The sequence below is a fragment of the Myxine glutinosa genome, chromosome 12 (assembly GCF_964187855.1).
Source record: "Myxine glutinosa chromosome 12, kmMyxGlut1.1, whole genome shotgun sequence".
NCBI lineage: Eukaryota > Metazoa > Chordata > Myxini > Myxiniformes > Myxinidae > Myxine > Myxine glutinosa.
The window spans coordinates 28,468,883-28,485,933 of record NC_136272.1 but is presented as its reverse complement, the minus strand read 5'-3'; the positions used below and the strand labels follow the sequence as shown (position 1 = coordinate 28,485,933).

The following is a 17,051-nucleotide window of genomic DNA, read 5'->3' as shown; positions in this document are numbered from 1 at the left end:
GATATAATGATTCAATGCGATTGCTCTAATTTTACTTGTTTTCAATCTGTATGTAAATCAAGTAAAAGTTTTGTTGTCGCGCCTTTTGTGCCCCGAATTAGCAACAACAATCTCCACCACGCACTCCGCAGATATTCTGCACTCGACGTCATCACGAACGATGAGAATAAATAAAAGAGCAGCAGATCATCAAATGTACAAAGCTGGCAATAAAAGAAATGCGATGTGTACAATGACAGAACATTCATTTAGCATCTCGTTGATATATGTACAAAGTAACTTTACATCAAAGTAATACATTTGAGTAGCGATGGAAAAAAAAAACCAAAAAAAAAACCACACAAACCCCCCCGTCATGATCACAACATAAAATACAATATTATTATATGTATATTCCCAATAGAAAATAAAGAAAAGAAAAACTTCCTAAAACTTCCAAAACGTCCGTTTAAATAATCATCTAAAACAGAAGGTTCTTCTCCTGCACCTGTGACGTTGCTTCTATTGACAGCCTGGCATGCGGTATAAACGTGATGACGTAACAATTGACACGGTAATGGGGAAACAACCTTATTGTGACGTATGCTGGATGACCAGCGTTCCCTGCGTGGGAAAGTAGTCAAAATGAATAACATTCAGTGTCGATAATAAACTCACCGTTACTATACATTGCCCGATTAAAAAGGCGTTGGATTTTCACTCCCACGAAATTACCCATGATCCCCCACGCTTATAAGGTATTCCTGCTCCTCGGCTTCCTCCTGCTGTTAGGCACATCCGATGTCTGTCTCCTCGTCTGAGATTTTTGCCGAGCCCGTTTGAAGCAGGGACCATTAATCCAGTGTTTAACCGTTCCTTCCCCGGAAAGAAGTGTCAATCCGCGGCGTTCCCATCTCGGATCCTCGTCTGAACAGCCGAAGCAGGCCGGGACGGTGTGCGAACCGAGGCGAGCTTCATAAATCAGTACAAAATGAGAAGTTACACTCGTCCCGTAATCGCATTTGGTCGAAGTAATCTCGAGGTGTTCTGGGACCATTACGCGCGGTCCCAGAACCCTTAGCCATTTGGGAGAAGCAATGATCCGTGGGAAACTTGTTTTAACCCACCTAAGAGGGTACGTGGCTGCAGCTAAGTGCAGGAATGGTGTGGGGGTGAGTGTGTCTGTGTGTACGTGTGTGATCATAAAATGATATTTAAGTATTAATCTGCACAAAATCAGATATGTACACAAATGCGTTTCATTTTTCAGACTTTCCCTTCAATGCGGATCCATCTGTTTTTGGCTGTAGCAGGAGGTGTACAAGATTTGATCACAACTAGGTTCACAATGCAACAGAAGGGATGAAGTTCTTTTGGGTTTCCTGAGAAAAAGAATCTCGTTTGTAAAGACTTATCGAAACGTGTTGTGCCTGTTACAGCGGTTACGGTACGCCAAAGCCTGTGACATGCAGAGAGTACTGTTCTGGTACTATGTAGTATCTAAGTGGAGATTATAACTTGGACGTGACTTTGTACAATTTATTTTGTTCAACGAGGATCTGTCTTGTGCCTTAAAGCATTATACACACACTGGATCATCAACTGATTTGTGGCCGATGAGCAAGTTCACGATTAAACCGCTCGGGGTGAGCGTCGAACTGCTTTAAATCGTATACCGAACTTTTCTGCATCCCTCACTCTCTGGGCGCAGTGACGGTAGAAACGAAGGTAGAAAAGATGTGTTGGAGTGACTGCGTAATACTGGAGGCTTTTCGGGTAGGAAAACGAGCGGAAAAATATCTGAACATTACGAAGAGTTTATACCATCCCTAAGTCGAATACTTAGCAAACCTGATCCTAAAGTAATCTTAAATACCAGTGTCACGGTTCAATTTTGCAGTGGAAGCTAGATTATGGTTAAATTTACACGGCACAGGCCGAAGACCAACTTAACTGGGTGAGTCCAATCAAGAACCAGGAAAGAACCAGGACCAGAAAAGGTGAACCAGGACCAGGATTGCTTCCCTCCAATCAAGAACCAGGACCAGGAAAGGCGAACCAGGAGCAGAACCAGGACCAGGATTGCTTCCCTCCAATCAAGAACCAGGAAAGGCATGGCTAGCCGCAGATCCTGGCTCCTGATTGGAGCCGACCGCTCAGCAAGCTCAGTCAGCCCCGATCAGTGTGCGCAATGAAAAGGAGCCTTAAAGTGACAAGCATCATGGGGGCAAGGCAAATGAAAAATGCAACCACGTGACCTCGGCCTGGAACTCTTCTTAACCCTCGGTGGACAGGTTGGAGGGGAACATCTTATTCTTCAATAGCCGGCTCAAAAATACACCGCAAAATCGAACCTCTAACCCCAACGTAAAACATGATGGTTGTGTTCCTATCATACCCTGCAGCTACTGTCGTTTGTTCCGACTCTATAATATATGAAGCGTGTATTGCAGAAAGACGGGTGCGTCCTCTTTAGTTAGTATTGTACATGTCGATGAACACCGAACCAGCAATGCTTACACGCTCGCCAAAAAGGAACCAATGAATTGCATAGCTAAGAAATTCCTAGTGCTTGCATGTTTATTCCTTCGAGTGTTGTTGGTTTCCTTTTAAATATATTCACATTTACATGTTTGTAATTTCGATTTTAGAAAGCACAGTTATAGTTGACGGCGTGCGTGCTTCTGTAGGGTTATGGTAAAGCGTTAGGGGAGCCCGAGTTGCATTCGGATTTATAAGAAAAATATACGAGCAAACTTTTCACTGATGGGATGTTTCCTTCAATCCCTGCCACAGTCCCAGAATGCTTTTCTGCCCAGAATTTCAAGCCTGTTGTCCAAGTAGCAGGTGCATGGAGGCTCGTCGAACGAACGGCGTGTGCCGCGGAGCCCTTGAACAAAGGAAAGCGAAGCAAATTATTGCATTAAAGCGTCCAGAGCGAAGCGGCTTCAAAAACCTGGGAAAGCCGTACTAAGTGCATGTTGTTTTGGCTGCCTTCATGTCACCGAAAAGGCTTTCTTGGCCCAGGAGAATCGCTCGTCGAGCCCTGCTGGCAAGAGGCCGGGGTGAGCGGGGACACACGGAGACCAGGAGCGTGGAGAAGCCATGGCTTTCAAAGGAGGAGTGAAGGGATTGATTACGAAGATATCTCTCAGCATTACACTTTGATCGCTGCCGTACGTGCAACACGACAAATTGAGCAGAACAGGGTTGCTTGTTTGGGGTTGGTTTTTTTTTTTGCAGATATTTGTTTCCCTTTCGGTTTGAGCAGTAATAGGACAGTGTGGAATTTTTATTTTAAAAAGGACAAAGTTCCAGTGATCTGGTCTGGGATTTCAGCCACAAGCAGACATATGGCCGTATTCAAATGTGGCAGCGGCTTTGCATGCTTCGTGTACCAACAGGTTAGACGAGTGTTTCAGGATGAGCCAAGATTGCTTGAGCATCCCTACAGGCCAACTTGCGTTCCTATTACTGGCACTGAAGAAGGAGCAAATGTTCACTGCTTTATCCACCCTCATACCCAACCAAAACACATCGTACCGAAGTCATCAGGCTTACAAAATCACTGTTCTTTGCACAGGGGAGGAGGCCCGGCCACTCAGGAGAGTCAGGACAGACAACTTCCTGTGGCCTCTTCAAGGGCCACGGATGTGGCATAAAGAGTACCGTACACGTAAGCACGTAACAAGATTATTTTTCCATGTGCGTGCAAGGATTCCAACAATCTCCGTGTGTCCACTGGCAAGTCGGGGAGAGTTCATTGATCGAGGGAATGCCAGAGGGAAAGTGTGAGACTCGACGAAAGAGAACAAGAGAGTGTGGACCTAACTGTGGTGCAGCCGCTGTCAGACCTTTGCCTCAAGCATCTCCAGGAAGAGTTTGTGCATGGGCACCTTTCCTTCGAGTTTCACCGCATAGAAGTGTTGCACGGCCTTGGTGGCCGTCTGCCGCAGGAGGGGTAGTGTCATTAGGAGCTTCCCCGCGCGCCGCCCGTCCTCTCCGTGCTGGCTCATTTCATACTCTTGTAGGGCCTCGTGCAGAACGTCTTGGAGCTTTTGCACCCCAGGTGCATCCTCGATGTGCATGGAGTCTGCACAAGGGTGGGAACGCAAGAAGAGAGGGGAAAAAGGAAGGGAGAACCAAAGGTAAAACAAAACAAATCCAGTTGTTTGACAGTTCTCAGAGTGTCGTTTCAATATTTGGTCAGGTATTCTGCTCACAAAGTAAAGGGAATTGTCACTGCAATAATAAAGATGTACCTGGATGAGCAGTCATGTGATTGAATATGGATATTGTGGCTCAAGTATGCAAAATATGCGAATAGCAATAAAAAAAACGAGAAAAAAAAGATTTACTCTGCAAATAATGCAAGTAGACAACACAAAATCATTAAGGTGACTCTTTGTGAGCGAGAAATTGGTTAAAGCTAAAGAAAGCCAAGTGATTGTCGAAAAAGAGGAAAGTCACGAGAGCTCGAATTCCATACCGGAATTGACAAGAGCAATAGCCTTGAGGGTCACAAACTCCTCTTTCTCAAGCTTTAGGGCCTTGTACTTTTTCACGAGCTGCAGGACAGCTGAATTAAGATCTAGGAGGCCAGCGAGTCGTGACAGCTCCTCGTCCATCACAAAATCCTCAGCAAATACGAGCTCGTCCTCATACAGCAGTGAGCGGAAGACGACCCCCAGCAGGAGAATCTCCATCCATGCACTCTGAAGCAGGCTCATCTGGTCGCCTAGCGACAGTGTGGAAAAGCCTGTGGGACAAGACCTAGGTTCAGTGGACAGCCGGTGGTGTGCTGGCTGCAAACTAAAGAGTCATGTACATAGGAATCTGTATGACACAAGAGTTTAAAATTCACTTGCTCGATCTTCTTTCATGGCTGAAACAAACAAAGATGCCAGTACAATGTAAATACTTGAAGCAGGTGATGAAAAGACAATGTGAATATTGAGGCATTTTCCATGCATAACCCGTCACCCTCACAAGGAGCTAAAGCCCTACCTGTCTGGCTTGACAAAATATTCTGTTGCAGCGGCGTGTAGGATTTTACACTTGCAGACCTTTGAGGCCCGGGAGAGCAGTAAATATCCAGGCGTATTAGGTCGTTGTCCATATCAATTCTATTGCCGCGATCATGTTCAGCGATTTATTGGCAAGACGAGACGAGACACCCTTATCAAGGGTCCCCTATGGTTGATCATGCTTAACATCTCTGCCCATTTCCATCTTGCCTTAAACAATGATCTGTCTCGTGGTTTTTATCTATTCCCCAATGCTATGCGAGAAGGCTCGTGTTGAATACTGACAGCTCTTTTGCTGCTGCCTGCAGCATAACCCATATGTGTCACTAAGCTGAGTGGTCTACCTTTGAAGCCATGTCCAACGATACATCCCAACTCTCCCCTGGATACCCCTTCACCATTAATGCATGATGTTTCATAAGTCGCGTCCACATCAAAAAAGGCAAAATGGACATACAAAGCTTTCCAGCTCAAATTAATATAACACGGTCCGTGTTTGGATAAACAACTGTAAAATGTATCTTTACACCATATTGAAAAAAAAAAACAAGACCGATAGTCCAACAACGGCATAGCTGGGCATCTGCTGAGTGGAGGATCTGCTGTCCCCCTGTCATGTGACCAGATCCTCAGCTCTGATTGGTAGACGTTTGTGAGGGACATACATACACTGGATGGACAGATAAATGCTGTTCCAGATGGCATTTCCCCTATGTAAAAATATGGCTGCCGAACCACGTGACAGATAACGTCAAAAAAACATTTTCTTGACCAATTTATCCCTAGATCACGCTCAAGAAATTTCATACTGGTCGGATCAAGCGTTCTACTTGTCGATTTATGACATCATAATGAAGGCATCTCTGACATCATCATTAACATATGTTATTCCCCATGGGGAGTACTTTACAATGAGCCAAATTTCAATTTTTCCATGGAGCGGTTTTCGGAGATGCAAAGGTACAAAGTGCAAAGTTTTTCGGTTTTTCCAAGATGGCGCTCATACCACGTGACCTATGACATCATAATTATCATTCAAAAATTACAGGAGGAGCTCTTATGATGAAAATGTTGTGTCAATCGGACCAACGGTTGCAGCGAAAACAAATTTTAAAAGGAATGCATCCCCAAAATGCCCGCAGAAGGGACATACAAACATACATACATACATACATACACACAGACATACATACATACATACATACACACAGACATACATACATACATACATACGGACAGACAAACACTGTTCCAGACAGCATTGCCCTCGGGGCTACGGCCGTAAAAACTTAAGAAGATGTCAATACTTTCGACCCTCCACTATCTACCTCCTCCCACAGTCACCATCGCTCTCTATAAACAGAGCATCAAAGCAGTGCTAGTAGATCCAATAAAGGGGGCTTTAAGAGGGAGAATCCAAACAGGACAATCTGGTCCTTTCAAATCCAACACCAGGATGATACACAGCTTGTCACCAAAAACAGCAGCAGTGTCAGAACAATCTTCTACAGAACTTCATCCAACCATTTTGGAAGACTGAATAGGAAGGAACTTAAAACAACACAATCATGATAGGGGAGGGGAGAAAATCACGCTCCAAGATGCAGTGCCTGGACAAATAGGACACATCAATTTAAAGGAATTGTAGGATTTAAATTAACACACACACACACACACACACACACACACACACACACACACACACACACACACACACACACACACACACACACACACACACACACACACACACACACACACCAAAGTATTATGCAGTGTTCCTGCTCAATTACAAAACTTTGCATTACCAAGCAGTTTCACCCCAAGGTTTCTTTATCAAGAGAAACTGATTGACAAAGGAAAGGACATTTGTCATGACTACGGTGAAGAAAAATCAATTCTCAATACACCTCTTCCAAAAAAATATACATTTTGGACGTGAACACATTAAACACACATACATGATGTCAAAATAATGAAAAACAAAGGATGGATAAAGCCAATGGTCAAAATCATGCAAACTATTAAAAATACCACGTGACCCCCCCCCCCACCCTGTGAGTGTGTGACACCCCCCCCCCCATGTGTGTGTGTGACCCACTCCCCCATATGTGTGTGTGACCCACTCCCCCGTCTGTGTCTGTGACCCACTCCCCCGTGTGTGTGTGTGACCCACTCCCCTGTGTGTGTGTGACCCACTCCTCCGTGTGTGTGTGACCCACTCGCCTGTGTGTGTGTGTGACCCACTCCCCCATCTGTGTCTGTGACCCACTCCCCCGTGTGTATGTGTGTGTGACCCACTCCCCCCCGTGTGTGTGTGACCCACTTCACCATGTGTGTGTGTGTGTGTGTGTGTGTGTGTGTGTGTGTGTGTGTGTGTGTAACCCACTCCCCTGTGGGTGATCCACTCCCTGGTGCAGTGTGCGTGATGTGGGAGGGATGGGAGCGGGGAGGGAGAAGATTTGAGCTCTTGAAGTCACATTTTACATGAGATGTAATGACACATTTTAAACTGTATTTCCCATGTGCACGCACATGCATTCACATGTTATCAGAAGTAAATACATTGTGTAGATGACATCATTTGTGGATCTGATAAATTGCCAGTAACTATTTTGTAAAACTGAATGTGCAACATCTAAATGAAGATGTCCATGCCCGTGGGATTCCCACGGGTGACCCCACTAGTATATTTATATCTGTGCAATGTCTGTATTGGCTAACCCCCGCTCTAGCAGGGAAAATGGCCTTTAAAATGCATGTTGTTGTTGTTGTTGTGCAATGTCTGTATTGTCTTGTCTTGTCTTGTCTTGTCACTGAACCATTCCTTCAAACTCTTGTGAAATCATACCAAACTTCTGGTATGCACCTATCTCTCCCGTGGGTATGTCTTTTTGAAAATTATTTTTTTACTTAAAAATTATTTTACTTAAATTTTTACTTAAAAATAAAATGAATTTTATTTTTTTACTTAAATCTTCAACTTCAATTGTTTATAAAATGTAATATCACGTGTATTACAAATACATTGTGCAAAATTATTGTTTGTATTATGATTGGTGTAAACCATGACAAACCAGCAACTCAGGTACAGTCCTCCATCTATATATCTACATATGTGGGCAGTGTCTGTGTTGTCACTGAACTACTCCCTCAAACATTTGTTTCCGTGGTTGTGAAGTGTTTTTAATAATGTTGTTGGTGAGGTGTTTTGAATTGCATGGTGCTGAGGTGTTTTGAATTATGTGGTGGTGAGGTGTTTTGAATTACTTGGTGGTGAGGTGTTTTGAATTACTTGGTGGTGAGGTGTTTTGAATTACGTGGTGCTGAGGTGTTTTGAATTATGTGGTGGTGAGGTGTTTTGAATTACTTGGTGGTGAGGTGTTTTGAATTACTTGGTGGTGAGGTGTTTTGACTTATGTGGTGGTGAGGTGTTTTGAATTACGTGGTGTTGAGGTGTTTCGAATTACGTGGTGGTGAGGTGTTTTGAATTACATGGTGGTGAGGTGTTTTTAATTATGTGGTGGTGAGGTGTTTTTAATTTCGTGGTGGTGAGGTGTTTTGAATTATGTGGTGGTGAGGTGTTTTGAATTATGTGGTGGTGAGGTGTTTTGAATTACGTGGTGGTGAGGTGTTTTGAATTACGTGGTGGTGAGGTGTTTTGAATTACGTGGTGGTGAGGTGTTTTGAATTACATGGTGGTGAGGTGTTTTTAATTATGTGGTGGTGAGGTGTTTTTAATTTCGTGGTGGTGAGGTGTTTTTAATTATGTGGTGGTGAGGTGTAATTATCCTAAACTTCCAGTCTGCACCTTCGGGACAGTTGTGAGAAGGACGACTCCAAACTTGATGGAGTCATCAAAACAAATGCCTGCTCTGCACTAACCACATGCAATAGCTTGACACGTGCACATATGGAGAAGGATTGCGCAGGGAAGAATAAATCGACAGGAATCTGATGCCGTGAGGCAGGCACGAACAACAGCTGTTGATCATCTTGTAGATGTCCTCCAGCATGGCGGCACTGCAATACCGTGTACTGCGGTTTTTGGCTCGTTGCCTGAGTGAAGCATCACAAAGCAATCCCAAAAGCTGGGAGTACTGGAGCAAGGCAACCGAAAATGATTTCTCCAAAACCGAAATCTTGCACGTGCTTTTGTGAACGTCCAGGTCGATTCGAGTTGATGGTGAGACACGTACAGGGACGACAAACGATGGGACAGTGCGGTTTTGGAAAACATTTTGTACAAGCAGTATGTCCATCAGAGCTTCATGAATATTCAGAACTTTAAAAGATTCTAAAGAATGAAAAGATGGACTTTGCATAGGTCACATCTTTGTGCCCCATCCCAGTTTGCATTAGCAGTCAGCTACAAAGTCAAAACAAAATGTAGAACAGACCAGGTAGGGCATATGGATTACCCATCCCTCGAGGTCATTAGTGAGCCAACTGCATATTAATCAACAATTTCATGATGACAGTAAGTCTCCTGAGGCTGGCTTACTTTCCAGAAGCCTATAATCCAAATATTGCTGTCTTTCACTGTGTATGAGCTGGCGATGATAATGATGCCAGTCTAAGGTCCTTGTCAATACACCACCATTGGACCCATTACATAGAGAGTGTAGGAAGTATCTTGAAAGGAGGCAGTGACAATAGAAACAGGGGAAGAAACAATAAGAAACTAGAACAATGTGACAGTGTCGCCAATATGCCTCCGCATAGTCCCAAAACGGGTAGATGAATACGTATGGGTAGGGGATCACATTTGGGAAGTTTTGTGTTGATCGGATAAGGTTTGTTTTTCTATCCAAGACGGCTGCCAAACCACGTGACCTATGACATCATCATTTTCAAACTATATGCAACTGTGCTGTTAGATGATATTTGTTAAATTTAGCATCAATAGTGTGAGCGGTTTCAGAGATATAATTATTTAATATTTTCCTTCAATCCAATATGGCTGCCAAACCATGTGACATATGATGTCAGAAATGTAATATTTCAATACCAATAGGTCATAAGATCATGTGCATGCAATTTCAGATTTTTAGGATAAGGATTTCGATAAAAACATTTTTGGCTGGTATACCACTTCACCTGTGATGTCATCAAATTCATGCTTTTGTTCCCCATTGTGGAGTACTTGAGAATGTGCCAAGTTTCAAATTTTTCCATTCAGCGGTTTCCGAGAAATATTTTTATTATTATTTTGTTTTAATCCAAGATGGCTGCCATACCACATGACCTATGACGTCACATTTATGACAAAAACATTCTGCATGGGTGTCACTTCTACCCTGAAAGTTTCGTCTCAATCGGACATATGGTTGCTGAGAAAAACGAGGTTTAGCCCATACGGACGTACGGATGGACGGACGGACAACCCGAAAACACAATGCTTCCGGCGACTTTGTCGGCGGAGGCATAAAAAACGTCTGAACCCAGAAATGGACATTCTCCACCAGTAGCAAAAAATTAACTCAGGAGTGCAACATGGCAGTGATGGGCCAAATGGCCTCATTTCCTTGTTTGAGGTTGCACAGAATCGTTGGACCACTTGTTCGACTGAGGGTAGTCCCACAGAGATCGAAAACACTTTATATAATGATTTCCATTCTGCACATGGAAAATAAATATTTAAATGCAATTGGTTTGATTCCCGACAGAGCATGGACCCTTCGAACACACAGACACAGTCCAAACTCTGCCCCTTTAGAACAATAGCACTTTGTATATTCAGTGCCCCCATTTTAGGTAAGCATAAGTATTGGAACAGATTAACTTAAAGCAAATTAAAGTAGTATAATAGTTAGTATTTGGTTGCATATATCTTACATGCAATAACTGCATCAAGCCTGTGACTTATTGACATCATTAAAACAATTGATATCTTCCTTCGAGATGCTTTGCCAAGCCTTTACTGCAGCCATTTTAAGTTGTTTGTTTTGCGCGGTTTCTGACTTTAGTCTGCTCTTCATCAAGTGAAATGCATGGTTCATTGGAATTAAATCAGGAGATTGAGTTAGTCAATCTAAAACCTTCTACCTTTCCCCGCCAAATGAACTCCTTGGTACGTAGGTTAGGTTGTTTTGTGTCATTAGCTTACCGCATGGTGAAGTGCTGCCCAATGAGTTTGGATGCATTTTCTTGTACATAAGCAGACAAAATGTTTCCATACACTTCCGAATTCATTCTGCTGCTGCCATCATTAGTTACATCATCAATAAAGACGAGTGAGCTCGTTCTAGAGACAGCTATGCAAGCCCAAGCAATGACACGATCTCGACCATGCTTTACAAATGAGGTAGTATGCTTTAGATCACATGCAGTTCCTTCCTTTCTCTATATTTTCACCTTTCCATCACTTTGGTAAAGGGTTATCTTGGTTTCATCTGTCCATAAAACTTTATTCCAGAACTCTACTCGCTCACCTCTGTATTTCTTAGCTAATTATAATACCTGGCCTTTCTATTTTCGGTGCTGATGAGAGGTTTGCATTTTGCGGTGTAGCCTTTGTAATTCTGCTGTCAAAGTCTTTTGCGAACGTTAGATTGTGATACTTTCACCCTTACACTCGGAGGTTGTTGGTGATGTCACTGACAGTTGTTTCAGGGTTTTCTTCACAATTCTGATGATTTTTCTATCATCAACTGTAGTTGTTTTCCTTGGCTGACCTGGCTATTGTCTATTGCAGAGTACAAGAGTATTTTTTTTCTTTTTCTAGATATTCCAAATTGTTGTACTTGCTATTCCCAATTTTTGTGCTATTGTCCTAATTGAATTATTCTGTTCTTTCAGCTTTTCCAAATTGCTTGCTTTTCTTTCAGAGACAGTTGTCTGTTCTTCATGTTGATTTATGCCTAATGACTCCAAAGGCAGACTCTCAGGGCAAGAGCAAAGGCTAAAACCAAGACTAGACATTCACAGCCCTTTTATGTGTGAAAGATCAATGCAACAAGAAACACCTAAGCACCAAGAAACACCTGTCAGTCATTTGTTCCAATTCTTATGCGCCCCTAAAATGGGGGGACTCAACATACAAAGTGCTATTGTGATACAATGGTACAACATATATGCAAATAAATAGCAATGGATAAAACCTGACCTTCTGTACTCTTGCCTCATATTCATATTTTGATCTCAAATCCAAATGTCTTGAATATACAGCAACAACAACAAATTTGACTCCGCTGTTCCAATACTTATGGAGGGCACTGTATATAAGAGCGAGTTTTGCTTGTTTGTTCTAAATACGCTTGAATCCCAATGAACATCAAAGCAGTCGTGAGGGCCGACTGATTTTATTTATCGTGACGAGTCGAATCGTAGGCCTGTCTTCCATGGTACCGCACTCAAATGGAACCGCCGAGCCAGTCAATGCATCATGCTGATCAGTACCATGCACCGGTTCTCTAATGGTGATTGAGCGGAGTTTCCGGACATGAGCACGGTCTCGTATTGGGCTATAATCACCCGTCCCAGATCTGTCCTTTAACGGATGTGTATAACTAAAACTAGCGATCAGAGACACTTCAATTACCCAGAGGCCAAATGGTTTTCACAATGTATTCAAACAAAAAGGACACATTTAAGACATATTACAAAAGTAAGACCATTAAAAAGGGTATGAAGGGATGGCAGTTTTAGACACACATTAGGGAAGTGAAGACAGCAACTTTCCACAATTAAAACGACACATATTCTATATCACAATTAAATTACCTCACACTTCCGCTCATATATTCAATATGAATACTTACCTTCAGAAATCTTCAGACCTTCAGACCTGCACCTTCAGAAAGCATTCACACCCCTTGACTTTTTCACATTTTGTTATGTTACAGCCTGAATTTAAAATGGATTGAATTGAGATTTTGTCACTGATCTACAGAGAATACCCCATAATGTCAAAGTGGATTTTTTTTTGAAAATTTTACAAATGAATTATAAATGAAAAGCTAAAATGTATTGAGTCAATAAGTATTCAACCCCTTTCCTATGACACTCCAAATTGAGCTCAGGTACATGCAATATTTTGATCATCCATCCTTGAGATGTCTCTACAACTTCATTGGCATCCACCTGTGGCCAATTCAATTGATTGGACACAATTTAGAAAGAAACACAACTTTCGATATAAGGTCCCACAGTTGGCAGTACATGTCAGAGCAGAAATTCTACAATGAAATCCAAGGAACTGTTCATATAACTCCGAGATAGAATTTTAAGAAGGCATAAATCTGGGGAAGGGTATAAAACCATTTATAGAGTGTCGAAAGTTTCCAAGAGCACAGTGAGCTCCATCATTAGGAAATGGAAAGAATATGGAACTACCCAGACGCTTCCTAGAGCTGTCCGTCTGACCAAACTGAGCAACCAGGCAAGAAGAACCTTGGTCATGGAGGTGAACAAGAACCCAATGACCACTCCGGCAGAACTACAGAGTTCCTTGGCTGAGATGGGAGAACCTGCCAGAAAGACAACAGTCTCTGCAGCACTTCACAAATCTCGGCTTTATGGGAGAGTAGCTATAAGGACGACACACCTAAGAAAAAGGCACACAACAGCACACCTGGAGTTTGCACGAAAGGCACGTGAAAGTATGAGACAAAAGATTCTGTAGTCTGATGAGATGAAAATTGAACTCTTTGGCCTGAGTGCAAAGCGCTACGTATGAAGGAAACCAAACACAGCTCATCACCCATCTAGCACCATCCCTACCGTGAAGCATGGTGGTGGCAGCATCATATTTTGGGGATGCTTTTCAACGGCAGGGACTGGGAGACTTGTACTCGGAGACTCGAGATAGAGGGAGCAACGAAAGGAACCAAATACAGGCAAATCCTTGAAGAGAACCTGCTTCAGACTGCAAAAAACTGAGACAGCGGTGAAGATTTACGTTCCAACAGGACAATGACCCCAAGCAAACAGCCAGGGGCAACACTGGAATGGCTTCAGAACAAGACGTAAAAGATCTTGAGTGGCCCAGCCAAAGCCCAGACTTGAATCCCATTGAGAATCTGTGCAAAGACTTGAATATTGCTGTTCACCAACACTCCCCATCTAACTTGACAGAGCTTGAGCAACTCTGCAAGGAGGAATGTGAGAAACTCCCCAAATCCAGATGTGCAAAGCTGATACAGACATACACAAGAAGCCTTGAAGCTGTAATCGCTGCCAAAGGCACTTCTATGAGGTATTGACTCAGGGGGTTGAATATCTATGCAAATTGGATGTTTCTGTATTTCATTTTTAAGAAATTTGTAAAAAAACAAAAAAAACAAGGTTTTCACTTTGTCATTATGGAGTATTTTATGTTGATCAGTGACAAAAAAAATTAAAATTAATGCACTTTAATTCCACGCTGTAACACAACAAAATGTGAAACAATCAACTGGGTGTGAATACTTTATGAAAGCACTGTATATATATGTATATGTATATATTTGGGGTGAGGTCCAACGAGATCCTTTATAAGGGGTGAGGTCCAAAGGTACCGAGCATCTGTCCTGCCTTGACCACATGACACTCCTCCACTTCCCTCTGTCCTTAGCCAACTCTCTCCACTCTCTAACCACCCCTGGCCACCTTACTGATATCCCTCCTCACACAATCTTCCCTCCCATCTCACCCCTGGTCTACCTCTTTTCCACCTACCTTTCTCCCTCAACGTATCTGCTCTCTTTGCCATTTTCTCTTCCCCTATCTGCACCAAGTGTTCAGTTCATCCATTCTCCGTCGCAATATTATATATACTAGGGCGTGCCCGCACGTACGTGCTTGCCCGTACGTGCTTGCCCGTACGTGCGTGCAAAAAAACATGCGTGCAAACAACAACAACAAAAAAAAACTTTGAAACCACGTGGCAGTAACGACCACAGAACCCCCCCTCTATTTACATGAAATGGTTTGGTCCATTCGCAAAGCCAAAGCGAACGGCTTGCGAGTACGGTGACCATACCTTGGGAACCACTTGTCCGATTAATTTCAAACCTTGAAAAGGCACATCCTCGGGTCGCCAGCAATATACCTGGCAAGTTTCAAGTATATCGGACCGGTAGTTGTCGAGAAACAGCGGTCGCATACAGACAGACAGACAGACAGACACACACACACACACAGAGATTGCTGGAATTATATAGAGATGTGTGTGTGTGTGTGTGTGTGTGTGTGTGTGTGTGTGTGTTTGTGTGTATGTATATAACTTCCTAATGGTCTCCATTATTACCACCTTATTTTGCGGTTGAAACCCTCTTTTACAAAAGCAGCAAAACATTTTGCTGGATACAACACATTTACTGCACGAAGATGGCAACACATGCGACATGTCCAGACTACTTCTGTTTAGAAGAGCAAGAACGGGCTCCAGCTTCTCGCCTGGGCACTGCAGAGTCCTGACATGAAGGCCATTGAACACCTCTGGGAACATGGATTGCGAGCTGTGGGAAAGCTGACCTCTGCCAAGTAATACACAAGAGCTGCAACAAAAGCTACTCGACATTTGGCAAAGACTGAATCAGGCTGTCCGACAGAATATCAATGATTTGATGCCTCCAGGGACTCGAGCACTGTATGACACCGAATAGTAATAAATGTAGTCCATGTGATTATGTTTACATCATCATCATCATCACTATATCACACCCTTTCCAGAGCATCAATGTTACCAAAGTAATCTCTTGGCAAGGTTTTCTTGGTGGTCTTCTGTTGCCTTCCCAGGAGGGAGCCATGGCAAGGTTTTCTTGGTGGTCTTCTGTTGCCTTCTCAGGAGGGAGCCATGGCAAGGTTTTCTTGGTGGTCTTCTGTTGCCTTCTCAGGAGGGAGCCATGGCAAGGTTTTCTTGGTGGTCTTCTGTTGCCTTCTCAGGAGGGAGCCATGGCAAGGTTTTCTTGGTGGTCTTCTGTTGCCTTCTCAGGAGGGAGCCATGGCAAGGTTTTCTTGGTGGTCTTCTGTTGCCTTCTCAGGAGGGAGCCATGGCAAGGTTTTCTTGGTGGTCTTCTGTTGCCTTCTCAGGAGGGAGCCATGGCAAGGTTTTCTTGGTGGTCTTCTGTTGCCTTCCCAGGAGGGAGCCATGGCAAGGTTTTCTTGGTGGTCTTCTGTTGCCTTCTCAGGAGGGAGCCATGGCAAGGTTTTCTTGGTGGTCTTCTGTTGCCTTCTCAGGAGGGAGCCATGGCAAGGTTTTCTTGGTGGTCTTCTGTTGCCTTCCCAAGAGGGAGCCAGGTCACCAATGTGTAATTTGTTCATGTTTCCGGTGAACACTCGCCTACATTTTGCGAAGGACCGTGGGATCTTTAACATCCAGCAATATCCAGAGCTGGCAGATGGTACCTACGTGATGCATCCTTCCAGTGGATGCCACACAAGTGTATGTATCGCTCTGCATGTGAAACACCAGGGTGACTGTTCATAGCTGGGTTGAGATTCTAACCCAGTCTAGACAGCTCAGAGACGCGTTTTAAAACAACAGATCCGTTAGTGGATCAAGTGTTGGAGTGCTGGAGTTGGAGTGTGGAGCAAGTGCTGGAGTGCTGGAGTGCTGGAGTGTTGTGTTGTGCTGGAGCCACAGCAGTTCCCACCAATGCACCACACGGCCAGGCAGGCTCAATCAAGTACACGGTATTGGCACTTACCCAATCAGCCTGACAATTGCCTGTGGGCTCAGAGGCCGCGGGCAGGCCTTAAAGTTTGAATTTACTCACCGTAAACACTTGGGGATTTAATCTTAACAGCTCTTGCCCCCTGTAGACCTGTGTCGGCTTAAAGGCGTAACTTCGCTTTTACGAGACGAAATCTGCAGCAGTTTTCCGTCTGTCTGCAGTGAAGGAGAGCTTCTCTTTAGGGACCTGGGCTCGAGTTTTTCTCGGCCTTTTAGGTGATGAGAGCTGCCTCATTGCAGAGAGTGTTTCTTAAGATCTCTGCCTGGATTGGAGGCTGGCAACAACAAAGCTATATCTGCCTGGTTTTGACTCTCCTCTCACTCACTATTAACGAGGTGTAAACAGCCTGGAGGCCATGGAGGATGAAAGCCTGAAGTCACCCAAT

The 17,051-nt window shown here is 43.6% G+C and overlaps 1 protein-coding gene across 7 annotated transcripts in view; it reads right to left on the bottom strand.

Annotated features, from left to right (window-relative positions):
- Nucleotides 1-314: 314 nt before the first annotated feature.
- Nucleotides 315-17,051, bottom strand: part of LOC137438044 (estrogen-related receptor gamma) — a 210,926-nt gene continuing 194,189 nt past the window's right edge. For all 7 annotated transcript variants that reach the window (XM_068132913.2, XM_068132912.2, XM_078766640.1 and 4 more), the window contains 2 exons: nt 4,469-4,738; nt 315-4,072 (listed from right to left, as the gene is read on the bottom strand). In XM_068132913.2, the coding sequence (XP_067989014.1) occupies nt 3,828-4,072; nt 4,469-4,738 (515 nt within the window). In that variant the 3' untranslated portion in view covers nt 315-3,827. The remainder of the gene's footprint in view (nt 4,073-4,468; nt 4,739-17,051) is intronic.